The sequence below is a fragment of the Phodopus roborovskii genome, unplaced genomic scaffold (genome assembly GCF_943737965.1).
Source record: "Phodopus roborovskii unplaced genomic scaffold, PHOROB, whole genome shotgun sequence".
Lineage (NCBI taxonomy): Eukaryota > Metazoa > Chordata > Mammalia > Rodentia > Cricetidae > Phodopus > Phodopus roborovskii.
The window spans coordinates 9,127,444-9,145,752 of NW_026126625.1; the positions used below are offsets into that span (position 1 = coordinate 9,127,444).

At 45.7% G+C, this 18,309-nt stretch overlaps 1 protein-coding gene across 1 annotated transcript in view; it reads left to right on the plus strand.

The window, feature by feature from the left end:
• The window catches only part of Tmc3 (transmembrane channel like 3), a 40,023-nt gene extending 23,081 nt beyond the window's left edge, over positions 1-16,942 (plus strand). The window contains 11 exon segments of the mRNA XM_051206609.1: positions 1,766-1,844; positions 3,087-3,335; positions 4,055-4,183; positions 4,809-4,876; positions 6,441-6,569; positions 8,978-9,088; positions 9,923-10,048; positions 10,859-10,937; positions 12,336-12,378; positions 13,918-14,173; positions 15,911-16,942. Of these exon segments, the coding sequence (XP_051062566.1) occupies positions 1,766-1,844; positions 3,087-3,335; positions 4,055-4,183; positions 4,809-4,876; positions 6,441-6,569; positions 8,978-9,088; positions 9,923-10,048; positions 10,859-10,937; positions 12,336-12,378; positions 13,918-14,173; positions 15,911-16,754 (2,113 nt within the window). The 3' untranslated portion in view covers positions 16,755-16,942.
• Positions 16,943-18,309: the final 1,367 nt, after the last annotated feature.

The window sequence follows — 18,309 nt, forward strand, 5'->3', positions numbered from 1 at the left end:
ATAGCCACTGCTGATAGCACAAAGGCTGGGTTATCCAACAGCACTTGATTTACTAAAATGGGTTAAAGTTTTGTTTCACTTGAAGACTCCAGTTCCATAACTCCTGGAATCCTACTGCCATAATGACAAAAGCCATCGCGAGAAAAATCAAGGAGTTGACCAAAAGCCCACAGCACGAGATAGACCTGGGGCAAAGCTTGGGGACCCACTCACCCTGATGTTTCCTGTTGCATTCTGCGCCCCTCCAGCCTGGATAAGAAGGACTTTCTCTAGTTCCTTCCTTGCCCACAGGCACTGGGGAGAATCAATTCCATTATTGCATTTGGTGTAACAGCAATCCTATTATACAGATCGGCCTCGTTATTCATACTCAAAACTAGAGAAACAGAGCCACAAAGAGACATAACCTCAGACAAATGAGACATAATTTTGGTAATAAAAGCAAGACATGTTATTTCAGTTCCCTTCACTCACCAACAGACCACCATACCTTTCATCCGAGATGCAGTGAGAGCTGTAGCAAAACCCTGGCTCTGCCAAGAACTCATCAGGCCTTTCTTCCACCAGCACTCACCATGCAGCATTGGAGAGGCTAAGGCTAATGCTGAGGTCATCCTGATGCATGAGGAAGCCCTCCATAGTTTCAGAGGAAAAACAAGTGACAAAGGTGTCTTCTTGAGGAACCGTCTACCAACACGTGACGTCACCTGAACCCCATGGAGATGAAAGAGGCCAGTGTGGCTGTGTGGGTCACTGTTTCCATGTGGAAGTAGTCTCCTTAAGATAAAGCTGTTTCCCTATCACTGGATTTGATTCCACATTTGCACAGCACTGATTTGGGGAAAGATCTGCCGAGGTTGCTTTCCTTGCCCATTATATTTCTTAGGCAGGTTACTCATAAGACACAAGGCTCCATTGTGGGCAATGCCAGGACATGTTTCTCAAATATTCCACTCTGGGAGAATGGGCATGGTGTCTATAGTGACTGGTACAGACCAGCAAGCAGATTCCATTCTGCGGTAGCTGCTTGCATGATGTGATTGTAATACTTTCCCTCTGTGCTGCTGTGGAGCCCAGCCTATTTTTTTGAGGGTGGGTGTTGAGATGTACAAGTGGCATGCTGGTCCTTCCAGCCTCATGGACTGAACAACTCTCAGAGCTCCACCTTTCTGTTCTCTCATCCCTTGAATGGATAGTGTAACATAGACTTGCCAAGAACTGAGTGGAATGATGCCAGGTCATAAATTTACAGATCAGAAAGCATGGGTCAAATGTTCTTTCTGCTGCACTAGTGTTTCTAACAGGCTGGTCCAGGGACGGCTACTGTGGGATCACCTGGGAAAGATGTGCAATCCAAGCCTCATCCTCACCTGCTGAAGTTAGATGATTTTAATAGTCTGTGATTTGGTTTGTTTTTTTTTTTACATTTGTGTGTGTGTGTGTGTGTGTGTGTGTGTGTGTGTGTGTGTGTGTGTGTGATATTCATGTGATGTGTGTGGAGGTCAGAGAACAATTTGAGAGAGATTTCTCTTTCTACTATGTGGCTCCTGGAGATCAAAGTCAGAGGTCAGACATGGCCACAAGTGTCTGTACCCATTGAGCCATCTTGCCTGCCCTATTATCTGTGGTTTATTTCAGTGACACTCAGGTAACTCAACCGCTGTCTTATTATCATATTCATGATGGCTTAGAACTCTCTGGAAGCTCCACACTTCTGGTCCCATGTGTGGTGATCTTGTCTTTCAAGATGTCTTATGCTTTTCAGGGTCCTGGTACTGTATCTAGGAAATCTCTACAGCTTGATCATTGCTCTTCTGGACAAAGTAAACAGCATGAACATTGAGGTGAGTATCCAGCTGGGACAACACCTGCTGTCACTACTGTCATAGCTGCCTAGACTGTATAGTACCTACCAGCATGGCTCAGACTAGAAAGTCTTCCTCCCACTACTGTCCAGACTGAACAGTCACCTGCTACCACTGCCTAGGTAGGGCTCACTCAACATCAAGGCCTAGATTAAACAGTCTCCTTCCTTCCCATCACTGTCCAAACTGGACAGTGGTCATTGCTCTCCAGACAGTACCCCCATGTCAGTGTCTTCATCATCTATGTCTTCTTTACTGCTTATATTTGTGGCTCAAATGACACATCTCAAACCATGCCACTGTGGTCCTTTTAACATGTAGAGAGAAATTTAATTCCCATTTCCCAAATAAAAAATTAACAGTGTTATTATCGGAGCCTGGGCTGTTGCCACCATGTCTCCCTGGGCCATGCTATCTTATTTTCATGCCTCTATCAGGAAAGACTGCCAATGGTTCTTTTAAATAACCACAGGAAGATGAGCAGGCCATAGGCCCATCCAGAAAGTAGAAAGAGAATAATCTTCCCATACCAAATAGTTCAGAGTATGCTCCACCCAATCCCAGCCCCACAGGGCAGCTTTAATGCTCATTTCAACCTGCTCAGCCTTCCAGGACACACTGAGTGGGAGAGGTGGGAAGACAGGAGGAGAAGCTTTCTGAGAGTCATTTATTCAAAGTTTATCATAAATTCCAGGGTGTATGGGCCAAAGAGGCCATGGAGAGCTGGGGATTGAAGTTGCATAGACCTTGGTCCTTACCTGCCACTGTCTGGAGCATTAGTCTATCACTCATTGATCCTTATGCACTTGATCTAAAATTCCCTTGAGGTTGAGAACAGGGGAATCTGTTACCTAGAACCACAGAACTATTTCTGATACTTGTTGCGGAGCAGCGAACTCTATTTCAGCTAATGTCTTGTGAAGTATGGTCACCTCCAGTCAAATGATAAAAGGGAAGGAAAGAGAAGAGAGGAACAAGGAGTGAGGAAAAAAGAAGACTAGAGTTGGGGAAAGGGATGGGGGAGGGGTAAGAGGGAGAAGGAGACAATTGGGGAGAGAGAGAATAGTTATTCTAAAACAAAGCAGTGGTCCCCTTCATTTGTCCAAGCTGGATTCTTGCTCACAAACATGTAAACAGCCTTCCTTCCTCTTTCCTTCCTTCCTTCCTTTCTTCCTTCCTTCCTTCCTTCCTTCCTTCCTTCTCTCCTTTCCCTCTCAACAGGCGGCTGCTACCAAAAATATCACAAGCCGTTGGGCAGATCCTTCCACCTTCTATACCACCAGAGCAATGCCTGAAGAAGGGCAATGGTCCACACCTGGGGCAGGCATGGAGCTCAGGAGTAACAGCAGCACGTGGATCTTGGAAGGCACAAGCATTCTGACTACTGTTATGCCACATACCAAGGCCAACAAGACAGTGCCCTACATGCAGGGCCCACAAGGACAGTGCTGGGAGACCTATGTTGGCCAGGTGCTACCCCCTGCCCCTTGGGAAGTCCCTTCAGCACCTTACCCTGGAAACTCTCTGGGACATCGATGATCCTTTTTCATAGAAAAGAAGCATGGAATCCAGTGATGTTTTATTTTCATATGTCACTGGTCTCAGAGTTAATCATAGTAATCAGAGCAAACTTACTGTGGAGTAGTAACTAAGCAAGGTCTTTGTAAGGTGCTGACCTCAGCCTCATAGGCACAGAAGAGGAAACTTGTGTTAAGAACTTACGTTTCAGACAGGGTGGTGGTGGCACACACCTTTAATCACACCTCTCAGGAGGCAGAGGCAGGTGGATGTCTGTGAGTTCAAAGCCAGCCTTGCCTACAGAGCTAGTTCCAAGACAGCTAGGGATACACAGAGAAACACTGTCTTGAAAAAACATAAAGAACTTGTGTTTCAGAACCTGACCTTAGGGTCTTCCCAAGTTTTGTGTAGTACAGGCTTTGCCTTGGACGTTGTGACCCAAACTCAAATAAACAGATACCCTCCAAACAGCCATGATGAAGTAGAAGGCCCTCCCTCTGCCACTGTGCTGTATAAAGATGTGAAGGGAAAACATTATGTACCTCCTGGATCTGGCTCCAGGGAAAGGACAGAGACAGGATGGACCCTGGAGGATTGTGGAGAAGACAGAGATGGGGAAGACTATGGGGAGGGGGACAGGACGTGGTGGCAACAGGACCCATGTGTTGCAGGAGATGTTGAAGCTGTCTGTCATTGACATGCTCTTCACGGTGGCCAGCATCCTTCTCATAGACTTCTTCCGAGGACTTTTCGTTCGCTACCTAAGTGACTATTGGTGTTGGGACCTTGAAAGCAAGTTTGTAAGTGAAATACTGTGTGCTTGGGGGAGGTGTGCTAGAACTAAATCCACCTTTCACTGTTAGCTTTTCTAGGAATCAGTCAGGCATGTGTTGTATGGCTTTTTCTGTGGAGTTTAATTCTATTCACCTCAATTAGAGGGAAACAGACCTAAGAAGTGGTTCCATTTCAAGTCTAGCTTAGTAAATTTATGAGCTTCTTGGGGTGGTGAGGCAAAGCTTGCTGAACTTGCAGGTAGCTGCACTGGAGTCTTTTTTCTTGTTAACTGCTTGAGGGAGGGCATCCTGAGCCTTGGACACTTCCTGAGCCTCTAAGTCTTGACTTTCCTAAGTCTCCTGACCTTCCCCCTTCCAGGAAGGAATGCTTTAGTCCAAGGAAACAGCTACATATGAGTATGGCCCAGGTAGGACAGAGATCCAGAGAGAGGGTTCATAAGGAAAAAGGAGAGGGTATGCATGGAAGGATAGTGTTTCCCCAGCTTCATATTTCCCCATTTGCTGGTGGCCAGCACGGCAGTCATCTCTGAGTGTCTGTAAGAGCAAAGAAGTCTGTCCAAGTTGTCACAATGAGCCGCTGTGTACAAAGAACTTCATGACTGTTTTTAAAGCAAATGTTTTTCTCTCACAGCCTGAATATGGGGAATTCAAGATCGCTGAGAATGTGCTGCACCTAGTCTACAATCAAGGCATGATTTGGTAGGTCTCAAAGATGCTAAGTCATCAGGGTTAAGGCTTTGATAAGCCCAGGTGGACTCACATAGCCACAAGCGCTATCAGGAAAGGATATTGACAAGGGACTTAGGTTTCTTAGGTGAGGTGCCTTTCTGAGGATTTTATGAAAAACAATGACAGGGGGTGGTTCTTTTTTAAACCATGTCTGATCACAGTCCCCCAAAAATGTCAGCTTAGGAAATGGTAGAGTCTCTCAGCTGGGGGGGTGGGTGTCGATCCAAGAAGAGGGACTTTTCTTGCCAGGAAAGGGTCAGGGGTTGTGTAGTTACACTTGAGCACTTAGAGCCAACCCCATCTTGGGCATTTCCCATCATTTCTTTCATGGAGACATGGGGCCAGATGGAGAGCTATTCTTCTGGATAGCTGACACATTCTGGGGGCTGACCAGGACCCTGGCAAGCCTCCAGCCAAGTAGATCATGTTCCCGGGGGCACCAGGGCACAGGCAAGGGTCATCTTGTCATCCTTTCCTCAGTAGTGTGTGGGGGCCTCCAGCTTTATCTACAGGACCATAAATGACACTGTTGATCCAAATACTGTCAGACAAAGAAAGAGAAGCTTGGCTATCCTAATTATTCAGAAATACAGCCTCCACCATCAGTCACAAAATGCACAGAGAACCCACTAGTATAAATCTGGTGTTTGAATCCATATGTGTTGGTCATTTAATATGTTCATGCTGAGTTAATTTTTACCACAACCCTATCAACTCCATGCAATCATCAAATGCAGTAGAAAATGAGGCTACAGAGGCACAAGGAGGGATGCCTGACTATTACTTTTAAACACTTCATTTTCCCGCCTCTAAATCTGAATTCCATGGGGGTCTGGTTCAATTGCATATCCAAAACAAAGTGAACTAAAGTGGAGGCTATGGGTTTTATTGTGTATTTGATATTTGTGCCTTGGCTAGACGCCCCAGTATGCCTGGGGTAATTGAGTGGTTACTCCTAGTTTACTTATTTTGCTCTTACAAGTGTCCACATCTAGACATGGGGCCACTTTTTTTTTAGCAACATGTCTTTGAACAAATAGGTAAATTTTCCCAGATTTGCCTTCCTAATCTGTTAACTTTGGTCATCTCTCCTTTTCACAATTTCAGAAAAATAAATTAGCTAACAACTGCAAGGGTGATGAAGAACAATGGCCAACAAAATTTGGGGGAGGGGTGTCTGACCTGTGCTGATTCAGACTGAAACTCAGTAACTTATTAACTTAGTTCTTGCCCCAGAACTGCAAAGGGTAGCATTTAGCCCAGGGCCTAGTTCTACAATGCCTGCCTCTCTGAGAGGAGGCCTTTCCCATTGCTAAACTAGGAGAAGAGAAACAAACATATCACTATTGCCCACCTGTGGGGACTCATCATACCTCTGGAATGTGGAGACTGTGCCTCAGATCTTTAGAGGTTCTATGATTCTTGACATATAAAGTGTAAATGTCACGGCTCAGACCCTTGTGCCACCATGGGTGGGGCCTCTGGTATACAGTCCTGAATGTGGACACACACAGACTACCTTCTGCCATTTCAGGATGGGGGCCTTCTTCTCTCCGTGTCTACCAGCCTTCAATGTTCTCAAGCTCATAGGGCTGATGTACCTGAGGAGCTGGGCAGTGTTGACCTGTAATGTACCCCACCAGCAAGTGTTTCGAGCCTCCAGGTTGGTAGCAGTAGTGTCTTCCTTGGACTGAGACCATATAAGCTCTGAGCAGACCTCTTCAGACAAGGGCCTTCTAGCACAGTGCCTCAAACCCTACTGTTTCTCCACTCAGCTCCTGGCATGAGGTCACTGCCTATGGCCCCACCTTGCAATCTGTTGTCATCTCTTTAAGGCTCTTGGCCCATAGTGGGTTTTTTTTTTTAAGTTTTTACTGATATATAACAAAATCATTTGGGAAAAAAAGTAAACAAGTTAGAAACATCAAGCTTGAACTTTCACAGATGGGACACAAAGGTAGGAGCAGCAGAACATGAGGGATTCGCAGAACACATCCCTTCTTCCCATCACCCCTGGTTGCTACAGAAGTACTTGGGCTTGCCTGGATTTGTCATTTGTGTTTATGTAAAAGGTGATGCACAAAGAATGTGCTCATTTATGTTCAGGGTTCTTCTTCTTCTTCCTCCTCCTCCCCCTCCCTCTCCTCCGCCTTCATAGAGCATTGTATTCCTCTACTTCATGTCCCTGAGGAGACACACAAAACTGACTTCTGGTTTCTTTGTCTTGTAGCTGCCAGCTGCTGACTGTAATGGACAACAGCCCTGAACAAATTATAATACTGTGTATTAGGCAGGTACACATTAGTTTTCATAGTTGGTTAGAAGTTAGAATTGTTCTACAATCCTGGCTATACTAATTCTTTACTGAATTTCATTTTAGCCACATGGGTGAATTCATAATACATTTTGAATCTCATGATTAGTTATCTGCGTGTCTACCTTCTCTATCAGTGGCTATCAAGCTTTTTAACATGACATGGAGAGGAATATATCTATTTTACCTGGTGACCAGTACACACTTATGCTTATGTTTGGATATGTGTGGTCTTATATATTTACGTGTAGTTATTTAATCTCTACCTCCCAAAGACTCCACAAAGGTAACCACATGTCAGCATGAGCTATGGAGGGCACAAGCATTAGTATCTACTTACCACATGAAATGTGGGACTTCTGGTTAAGTGTTTTTCATCAGCAAAGGAGAAAGATAGGGAAACCAACAGACAGGGTGGTTGAATATCACTAGACTAATTAACTATATACAGGGCCTCACATACCAAATTGGTCTGAGCCACAGTTGTGGAAGCCAGGCCACTGGAGGCCCTGATACCAGCCTGGTACAATTCATTCTGAGCAGTAAGGGGCAGAGAAATAAACTGAGAGCAAATGTGAGCCAAGTCAGATGGTTGAGGATCACAATTAATAGAGCCTTGCTCCTGAGACCCAAGAAGCAAGCTCCAGGCTGGTAGCAGGAAAGGAAGGCACTAGGTATCAGTGCTCTGAGTTACATGGATCAGACGAAGAAAGAGAGCAACTGCAGATGAATTTAGCCTTAGCAAAGGCAGCAGGAGTAATCAGTCTCCATGGACTGTCTGACTGCAGAAGCTCTTTTAATTGATACACAAAAGGCCATTTAGCAAGTGAGTTCCCAAATACCAAAATCTCTTATCTGAATTAGAAGTTGTCTTAACGAACCATTGCCTAAGCAAATACAGTCATTTTAAAAATTCCAGGTGTGTCAGGAAGGTCTTATGACTGAGGTTATGCTAAGGTTCTGAAATCTCCAAGACACAGGGATCCCATAAATCTCAGATGGCAATCACTGATATTTACAAAAGATAATTCCAAGGCCTAAGTGGCCATCACTCCAGAGTAAGTGCCAGGTGCAATGGCCCTGTTAATATTCCACTAAAATTAGGTAAGGCCCCAGGTGGGTGGAGGGCAGTTCTAAGATTGGCTATGCAGAGGTAACTGGGTAGAAGCCATGCATCCAGGGGTGCAGCCACTGCTTTCTGGGTTTACATCTTACAAGTGCACAGCCAGTGTTTGTGAAGTGAATTTACTGGGTTGGAAGCCTTTTTCTGAAAGCTGCTTTCCAAGTTTCTAAGCTGTGCAAGCCCCTCACACAAAGCACAGGTGTGTGTGTGTGTGTGTGTGTGTGTGTGTGTGTGTGTGTGCAAATGCTGGCACTCAAGCACATGCTGGTCTATGTATGCATACAAGTGCATGTGTACATGTGTATGTGTAGGAGTGGAGGCCAGAGTTTGATATCAGGCATCTTTCTCCACCTTATGTTTTGTCAGTCTGGCCGGCCTGACTGGATAGTAAGTCCCGGGAATTCCCCTGTCTCTGCCTCCACAGTGCCTCCAGCCTTTTACAGAGATACTGGGGAATCAAACTCAGGTCCTCATGCTCATGCAGCAAGCACTGTACCAACTGGGCCATCCAGACCCCTGCTAAGAGCCTGGTTCCATGTCCAGAGGTGCTGGCTGATTCTGGGTGGGTTGTTAGGTTGTGCTCACTCAGACTCTGGGATGAACGAACGCTGCATGGTGTTTGGTCTTTCCGCAGATCCAACAATTTCTACCTGGCAATGCTCCTGTTCATGCTCTTCCTCTGCATGCTGCCAACCATCTTTGCTATCGTCCACTACAAGCCATCTCTGAACTGTGGCCCCTTCAGGTAACACACACATTGGGGAAAAAAGTAAATAAGTAAACAGATAAATGAAAAAATATAATATGTAAGAGAAAAAAATCCTAGTATGGTTTGTCACATCTCTAAATCCTAGTATTTAGGAGGCTGAGCCTGGAGGATTGTCAATAGTTTAAAGCTAGCCTGAGATATCAAGTAGGACTGTCTCAAAACTGAAAACATACATACAAGTAATATACAGACAAGGGAAGTTGTATTTATGTACTTAGGAATATACATATATACATATGATAGTAATTAATGCAATAAGGCACTATGTGTTTTAAAGAGAGCAAGGAAGGTGGTGGTCTGTGATAGAGTTTTGAGGGGAAAATAAGGAAATGATATAATTACACTATATTCTCAAAAAGGAAAAGAGGAAGAAAGGAAGGAAGGGAGGGAGGGAGGGAGGAAGATCTGGCTATATAGAAGTCTACATAGCTGAAGCCAGGAACTTTACTTGAGGACAATCCATGTCAATTTTCAGTCTATAGTATCTTTCTATAACCATACAGAAATCTCAACTGCAGTCTCCACTGATGCCTAAGCCAGTTTTGACACACAAATCTTTGGAGGAGGTCTCCACTGACCTGCAGTGTGATCAGTGGCCTTATATCCAGTCCTTCTAGGGAACTAGATGACTAGCCACTTCACAGAACTTCTAGGGAGCATTAGGAATCTTTGCCATTTGGAGATTTGCCTCCAGCTTTTGTAGCTAGTTTTGGGGATCCACCTCTAGATACCAAACATTTTTTAATAGGTCTCAAATCATTCTGTAGACAAAAGCAGTCAGATCTGGAGTTATCTTTTTCTTTCTCACAGTGGACAAGAGAAGATCTATGACATCGTGTCAGAGACAATAGAGAATGACTTCCCTGCATGGTTTCACGTTGTGGTTGGACACATCAGCAGCCCTGTGGTGATACTTCCAGCTGTACTCCTTCTGTTGTGAGTGCTACAACTCCCAGCCTCCAGGGGATGCTACTCCTCCCAACCACCAGGGGGCATCACTCTCTTCAACCTCCAGAGGACACTACACCTCCCAGCCTGGAGAGGCTATCTTACCTTCCAGCCTTAAAGGGGCATGACTCCTCCCAACCTCCAAAGGATGCCATATCCCTCACCCTCAAGGACAGCTGTGTGTGTAGCTATATGATCACACTGCTGTCCAATAATTAAATAAAATTAGTTCATTCAGGAGTCACTTACAGGAGTTGATCTAAGCATGGACTCAGCCACACTTCAGAATAGCACAACCCACCATGCCACAAAGAGACAGCTGCATAATTACTGCATTGTTCCTGTAATCCATATCATCTGGTGGATTACCATGGCCACTGTGAGTGGCCATATACTATTAGTACCAGTATGGTAGTCTGCAGAAATGTAGATAATTTTGAAATGTCATAATTCAGCTGAGTAGCTTGTGTTTATTAGTGCTTCCAGTGAGAAATGAAACCAGTACTCACCGCTTGATTGACTACAAAGTGCTTGCTGACCTTGGTGCCTTGTTTTTATTGTCAGAGTGCAGAACAGGGGTCAGCCATGAACAGCAAAAGATGAAAGGGGGGAATTTGCACTTTCCCAGTGGCCACAGGCTATGAGAAGGCAGACACGCTTTTGCTAGGAGTCCAGGGGTCACTACTGGATAGCCCACATCTGATCTGGGAACCCTCATTTCCACTGCCACCAGAGCAGGACCTGAAAGCTAAAGAGCCAGTTGAAGCCCACTCACTATTCCATGTCCTTCCATCCCAGCATGCTCATCTACTACCTTCAGAGCATCGCAAGATCCCTGAAGCTCAGCAGCCAGCAACTCAGAATGCAGATCCAAAACGCAAGTATCATCTGATCTCAGCTGTCTTCCCTGACAACATCAACCCCAGTCATATGCCTGCCCCTCTATAGCAGGAGAATGCAATGGAGCTCAAACTCTTAGGTTATAGTGGTTTGACACTTGACATGCTGTGGTACAAAGTGGCTACCCCCAAATTCCCTCAGGTCACTTGTAAGAATATCCAGTGGTTGCTTGCATTTTCTGGGAGTGAGCCTATTCACTGGAACAGTCTTTGCATGGTCGTGCCAGGTTCCCAGTGTGCCAGGCACCTCTGTGGACTTTAATAGACTGGTGAGGACCCACCTCTAACCTGACCAAGGGACCAAGGTCAACTTTGACCTTTGAACCCTTAGGGCTGCTTATACCCTCTTTCTTATCCTTTAGATTTTGTCTGGCATGGACTCCTTCCCACCGGGAAGTACTCTCCTAAAGTAACCAGATTGAGGTAGACACTCCCAGCCCTTCCACAACTGTTCCCCTACATCCTCTCCCTTAGGGTCAGGAGGAAGCCAGGGAAGTACCCAGGGTACCAAATTCAAGGATGCTCTCTCTGGGTCCCATCTACCTGCCTTTCATAACACTGAGAGTCATCCTTCCTTAAGTGTGGCATCCTGGTTACCTTCTTGTCTTTACCATCATTGAAAAACAACTCCCTGTACCTTTTCACAAAAAAAAAAAAAAAAAAAAAAAAAAACCAAGCAAACAAAAAAAAAAAGCAATTGCTCCCATAAATTCAAATTTATGTAAAGGGGCAACAGACTAGCTTTGTGAAATGTCAAGTTAGAAATCCATTTCCAGTTGCAGGGCATTTTGTTCATGGGTATTTATTTCCCTAGTGGCTGATCTGTGTTTTCTTTGTGACTCAAGCCATTTCAGGCAGAGCCTCTCTCATCTAAAGATCTGAAATACCCCAAGACCTCAAAGTGCCTGCTGGTCACCATGAAGCCAAGAGTAGAAAATTCTACACCATGAAAATGTTTTGTGCACAAAGTTATCAAAAATAATATTCTATAAAATCACTTCTGGGCTACATGTACTCAGTACAGGTGAAGCAAATGAATCTTATTTGAGACTTGGATCTTATCCCTAAAATAACCAGAATATGAAAAACTATAGGTTCAAACTCCTTCAGCTCCTCTGCCTGCCTGTGCAGAATGTAACACCCATGAGTTAGTTGTCCTTATAGGAAAATCATCAGGTGTAAAACCTTGGCTCTTCTGTGTTTGCATTTACTCTCTCAAATAACAAGTCCAGTCTGTGCGATCCAAGCATCCTGTCCTTATTGGTACTTTCATGCCCAAGGTCTGAATAATTGTGTATAAGTCATCTTCTTTCCTGCCCAAATAAAATGTTAACTGTCTCAAACCGGAAGCATACTGATTATTATTCCCATTTCAGGCAAGATCTGAAGATAAGAAGAAGGTTGCCCAAATGGTAGAGGGTAAGTGAATCTTAAAATACAAATGTCTATTCTTGAAATGGATGGGTGTTTTTAGAAAGGGCAGAAGGCCCACCACTTGCGAAGATTGCCTCATAACTAGTGCGAAGATTGCCTCATAACTAGTGCTGGGCTCTCACAAGTCACTGGGCACACTAAGTAAAACTAGGCCATCTATAGCTCTAGGCCCTTGATCTAAGCATGTCCAGGCATGGAAACAACCCCCAAACCTCTGTAATCAGAAGGAGTCTTTAAAACCAGAGGGAAAAAAAAAACAGTGTGGCAAGATGGAAAATACTCAAGAACCTGTTTGTCTGACCATGTGATGTAGGCCTCTCAGATGTCCATCTGTTCCCATGGATGCCCATATCCCAGGCTTCTGCCCCAGGCTTCTGTGTTCCTAAGTTCTGTCATCTCTGTCTTAGCTTCACCTAGGGATGCCAGCCAGGCAGGCCCAGCCACAAAGCAGGTTACAGAGTAAAGACACAAAGACTCTCCAAGGCCAGACCTTCTTTCCCCCACTTCTCCAAACTCACACCCATCATGAAGAAGAGAAAGCTATGGCCCAGAAGGAAGGAAAGCATGGGGAACAAAATTTGGTGTGGCTAGGCTGGATTCAGAGAAGGGGTGTGGTAGGTGCAGCTCAAAACAGAGGCTGTAACTCTTCCCCCTAAGGCTTGAGTGTCAGGATACTCAGTTGGTACCACTGGTCTGGCACAGCCACCACTACCTGCCAGAGCAAGTAAGAGAATGGGACTCAGATGTTGCCATGAGCCAGTCCCTGTGACTATTTTAAGGTGAGGTGTCTGCAGGAGAGCTCTTCTCCAGGAGACTCAAGCCTAAGGGTCACATTCCATGCAGAGATGTCACCAGGTGACAATTTCACACACACAAGGTGACCGTGGCTTGTGCTATAAAACCCATAGTAATTATGAGAGATGACTTGCCAAGTAAGAATAATGTTTAATCTAAGCAGAGCGGGATCTACAGAGACCTTCTCAAATAGCCTGCCTTGCTTTAGGAGTATGAGATTATACCCTGTCGTCTCCGGGCTACTCTTGGTTCCTCCGTTCCTTGCTTAAGCTCCCTGGATACCATGTTTGGAATGGCTGAGTTTGTGGGATGCAGATGATGACTGTAGACTCAGTTGTTATGAAAGTCCCGCAGTTAAATCAGCTTTGTGTCAGGCACCTTTCCATTGGGATAACAAACACCTGGCATCACTTTCTTATAAAGACAGAAAGTCTATTTTGACTCCCAGTTCCAAGTTCCAATCTGTACTCTCCTGACCTCATTGCTTAGGGGAGGAGCATACCTCCCTGCCAGACAAGCAAACCTCACAGTCAGAAGCAGAACAGGTCCCCAAAATCCCCTTAGAGCACATGCCCCCTATGACCATCCGGCCCTAGTCTCAAAGGTTCTCCCTTCCTGCAAAAAAAGCCAGCTTAAGGACCAGGTCTTAGCATGAGGGTCTTGTGGGGGATTTAAGTCTCAAATCATAGCAAACCTGGTCCTGTCACCTGCTCTTCCCTCTACACACAGCTCGAATCCAGACTCGTGAAGAAAGCACCAAGAGGCTTCTAAAGGATGGCGACATCATCAGCCAGCTGTCCTCAGCATACCTGGCAACACCCCAAAACAATGGCACCATGATCAACTGTGACTCTCTGAGTAGCAAGAGCCTCAGGATGGAGACAGTCACAAAGTCCCAGCCCCAGAGTCCCGGGTAAGGGTCCAGGGGCCCCTGCTCTCCTCTTCCAGGTGGATCGAGCTCAAGGCCAGAGCAGGATGCCAGTAGGTGAGGAGGAATGCTGACACAGAAGGAAAACAGGTTTCTTGGATGTGACACCAGTGACAGACCGAAAAAACTACCAGCAGGCTGGGGCCTTTGTATTCCAGGTCTGACAGGAGTCAGAAGACAGAGACTGCTGGGACTCAAAAGGATGTGGGAAGTGGTAGGGGACGGGAGGTCAAGATTTTTCTAACCTTACCTTATCACATAATCTGTAAGAAAATTTTCCTTGAAGCCTAGCATACATATTTCTTCAGCCTATGAAAATAACAGTTCATGTCCTGAGTCAGGATTTGGGGGTTACGGAAGCAGAAGGCACAGCTCTGCACCATCATCCTCAGCAGCCTGAGGAGTTCCCCAGGAGTTTTGATGACCCAACTCAGGCCAAACTGGGATTTGTGGCTTCCACCCAGGGAAGAATTTCGGAACTAGCGAGTTTATGAAGTAGAGTTGAGGTTAATGAAGGCATTAAATTCAGGCTTAAGCAGGAAGGTTAAGTGAAAGAAAAGTACACTCCCAAAGAAAACTAAGATGCAGGAGAGGGCATGGGGGTGGGCTCTTCAAGGAGAGTCAGGGCTCATTGTATTTGTTTTATTGTTGTTGTTTGTTGAAGTAGGCGCTGAAGTTACTCAATGCACAGGGTCATTATGAGATGTAAATGAGATTCCTAAGGAGCACCTGGCAGGATTGCAATTTATAAGGTTAAAATGTGTAGCTCTCAGGGACACAGGAAGTCGGGATATTGTCACAGGAAACAAAGAGGGCAGTCTTGTTTGAGGTTCTCAGGTCTTATCTGGGGAAATGAATGACTCTACCCAAAGTCATGTACATTCAGCCCTTAATCCTGGCTCTTTTACACACATAAAATGTCTGTGTATGAATCCTGTGTCCCAACCCTCACAGCCAGTGTTGGGTGTGTTGGATTCCAGCTTCTCCGCACCCCGGGGTCATGAGCTCTTTCCTCTCTCAAGTCCCATAGCTTCCCAATCTTTCTATACAGCCTCATTACATATTAGGTCCCAGAATGGCTGTATTAATGGTAAAGGGTCTCTGCTTTGCATGAGACTGATCAAGTTATTAGAAAGATCTTCAATGCATTATTATATGGGCCAACTGCTTCAGACTCCTCTTCAAGAAAGCAGATGAACCTAGCTTCCTTTACATTTGTACAGCACCCAGAAGACTGAGGGGACAGAGCTATGCTGTCCCAAAATCATAGTCAAAATTATATTCATCATTTGTAACACAGTGGATATCACAAAGATAAATATTTTTTTTCTTTCTGCAAGTTATCATAGAACTTGATGTTTTCTTTTTAAGAAAGTTGTCTTCATATCATTGTAGTACCTTCACAAGTGGTACCCGGACCTAAGTCCTTCTTGGGAGGTCATGGGCCTAGGGAGGGGGGTGGTCAAACCATAGTCACTATTTCTTGGAGCAGGTATAGCTCCCCCAAGAGGACACTTAGGGGAGTGCCTGGAAAGCTGGAGCAGCTGTTTAGCCACTAGAGCAGTAGAAATGCTCCTAACACAACCAGTGCTCTGTGACAGGATATACTAATGGGACATGCCTTGCCATGCACCCCAATGGAGACTGGCATCCCTTATTGTGTCAGGGTTCTAAGATGTCCAGTGTGGCCCCACTCCCTGAGTATATCCACGAGTCACCAACAGATGTTTTGGGATTCCTGGAGATGAGGAGGGAGACAGAGGCCATAGCTACCTAACCACTTCTGCCTTACAGGGATCCACATGGCCCATGTGCCAGCACAGGCAACCTCCACAAGAACAGACCCTGCACATCCATGACACAGACACAGCCCCGCAAGGATGCTTGCTCAGAGCCTCTTTCCCGAAAAGACTTTCAGCCAATCAGACCTCATTTCTGTGGACCTGGGGTCTCTGCCCTGATGACACATGGCCACAGACCCCGTGCTCCCAGATACTATGTTGTAAATGAACGTGACTATCACAAAAAGACCCACCCGACTTTCTGGCCAGAACGACATTTCAAGATAGATGCTTTAGGTGAAGTTGTGGAGCTGTACCCCAGGAATGTGAAGAAGTACATGTCCTGGGCTCCCCGACAGCCTTGCTCACCACAGCTGAGTGAAGAAGAGGAGGAGACACTGGGGACAGATTTGGTGCAATGGGCGATCCCTCCTGGCTCCCTGACAGACCTCCCTCGGGCTTCTCATTTTTACACCGGTAACAGACCAGAAAGTGACACTCAAGACCCTGAGTATCAGCGAAGAATGTACTACAGATCTGCGGATAACAGTTTTGAAGGCCAGCTTGAGAGACCCACATTTGTACATAAAAAGCCACGATCCAGGAATGTCCAGTACCCACAGCACCCTCTGAAGCCCAGAGGCAAAGCCAAGTTCGAGCCATCCTTCACAGAATCTGATTCCGTGTCAGCAGCATCCAGCAGTGACCAACAAAACAGCAGCAATGATCAATACCTGCAGGTCATGTCCAGCCAGGGCAGATTCCCAAGATCTGCCAGCCAGCTGGGCAGGAAGAAGGCCAAGCCCAGGCAGGCGCTGCCCACGGACCTAAATGACCTAATTTGTTCAAATGTCTAGGCTTCTTTCAATGTCCCTTCCTAAAGACTGGATCTCTTTGGCAGTATTGGGAGCACACAGTCCCACCCTTTCTGGAAGAGAGACCCATTGTGGGGGTTTTAGAGATCTGTGGATCTTCTTTAGGGGCTTTTACTGTCTGAGGTTCTGAGACTATGGGGCTGTACCTTCCTATTCACAGCAATGGTGTGTGAGTGCCCATTCCTAGTGTTTCCTGGTGTCTAGCACACATCACCACATCAGACTGTCTTTTCAAGAAAATATCAGGCCTTTGATTCCAATCAGGGCAGCTGGCCATGCTCACCAGCAAGCTAGACATCTCACCAGAACCGCACAAACCAACTTTGACACTCTGCTTGTTTGCCTTCAGTATGAAGTTCTTTGCACTGTGCTCTTTTAACATACCAGTAGTGGCACCATGTTGTGAGCACCCAAACTTAGGTGGCCACCCTGAGCATGTCCACTGTATTTAGTTTATGAGGACAATCAGTTTAGTGGTGGCCAGCACAGTACACTGCAAGCATATCTAACTCAGTATTAGTTAATCAGGACACAAAGTGGAAAGGATCGCAAATTTACACCTTGCTTGGTTCTTTTCACTGAGAAGAATAGGGATTGAGACACAGTACCATGCTCAGCTAGAACCAAGGCTCAAATGTCCCCAAGAATACCTGTCATCTTACTGCTCAGTTCTGTTTCTGTCTTTGCTGACTTGTGTTCTCCCACTGCCAATAAGACTTCCTTCAGGTAGGAGGTGAAGATTTCACCACCACAGAGATGCCGGGCTTCCAGCCAATAAGCCCAGGGAAAGAGCAGAGCTGATGTTGCCTACTTCTCCCTGTGTCTCTCAAGGAGCTGTTCTCTGAAGCCTCTGACTGGCCTTGTGTAGGGCTTAGCATCTCTGTGTGCCCCATCCCACAGTAACCAGCTGGGTGCCCTGACTCCTATTTCCAGATCACATTTTAGAAGCTCTCACTTTTAACATTTCTGACTCCTCTACTATACTTCAAGTGTCTTTGGAATGAAAATGGCACCATGGTTCTACATTCCCAGTAACTGACACACAATAGATACCACGTGTGTTTTCTAGCACAGCTCTCAATCAGAATAACAATAGAGACTCTCCACAAACAGGGTTTCTCTGAAAACAGAGCACATCACATTGATTAACCACTAGCACTGTAAGCCACAGGCATATACAAGGTCTGGAGCAAAGGAAAGGTTTCACAAGCAAATGGATCTTGCATGAGCTGTTGCAGTCAATTCTCCTTGTCAATAGATCAACAGCAAAGGTGGCACCCAGCCCAAGGTCAGAGGGATGTGCTTGCAGAGATACTTACTGTCTGTACAAAACTGTGGTGGCCTTACGTGCCAGGCTGTGGTCTGGCCAAATTTTGTGATCATTTTCTGTGGCTGAGTGCATGTGCAATCCCCCTACTTCACCACCACCCCCCGTGCTTCATTTACTTAAATGTCAGTGCAACCCCACCTTGATTCTTGTGACTTTCAACCCACAACAACAAATTGAGTGGCTTGATAGGATGCACACTAACCATCA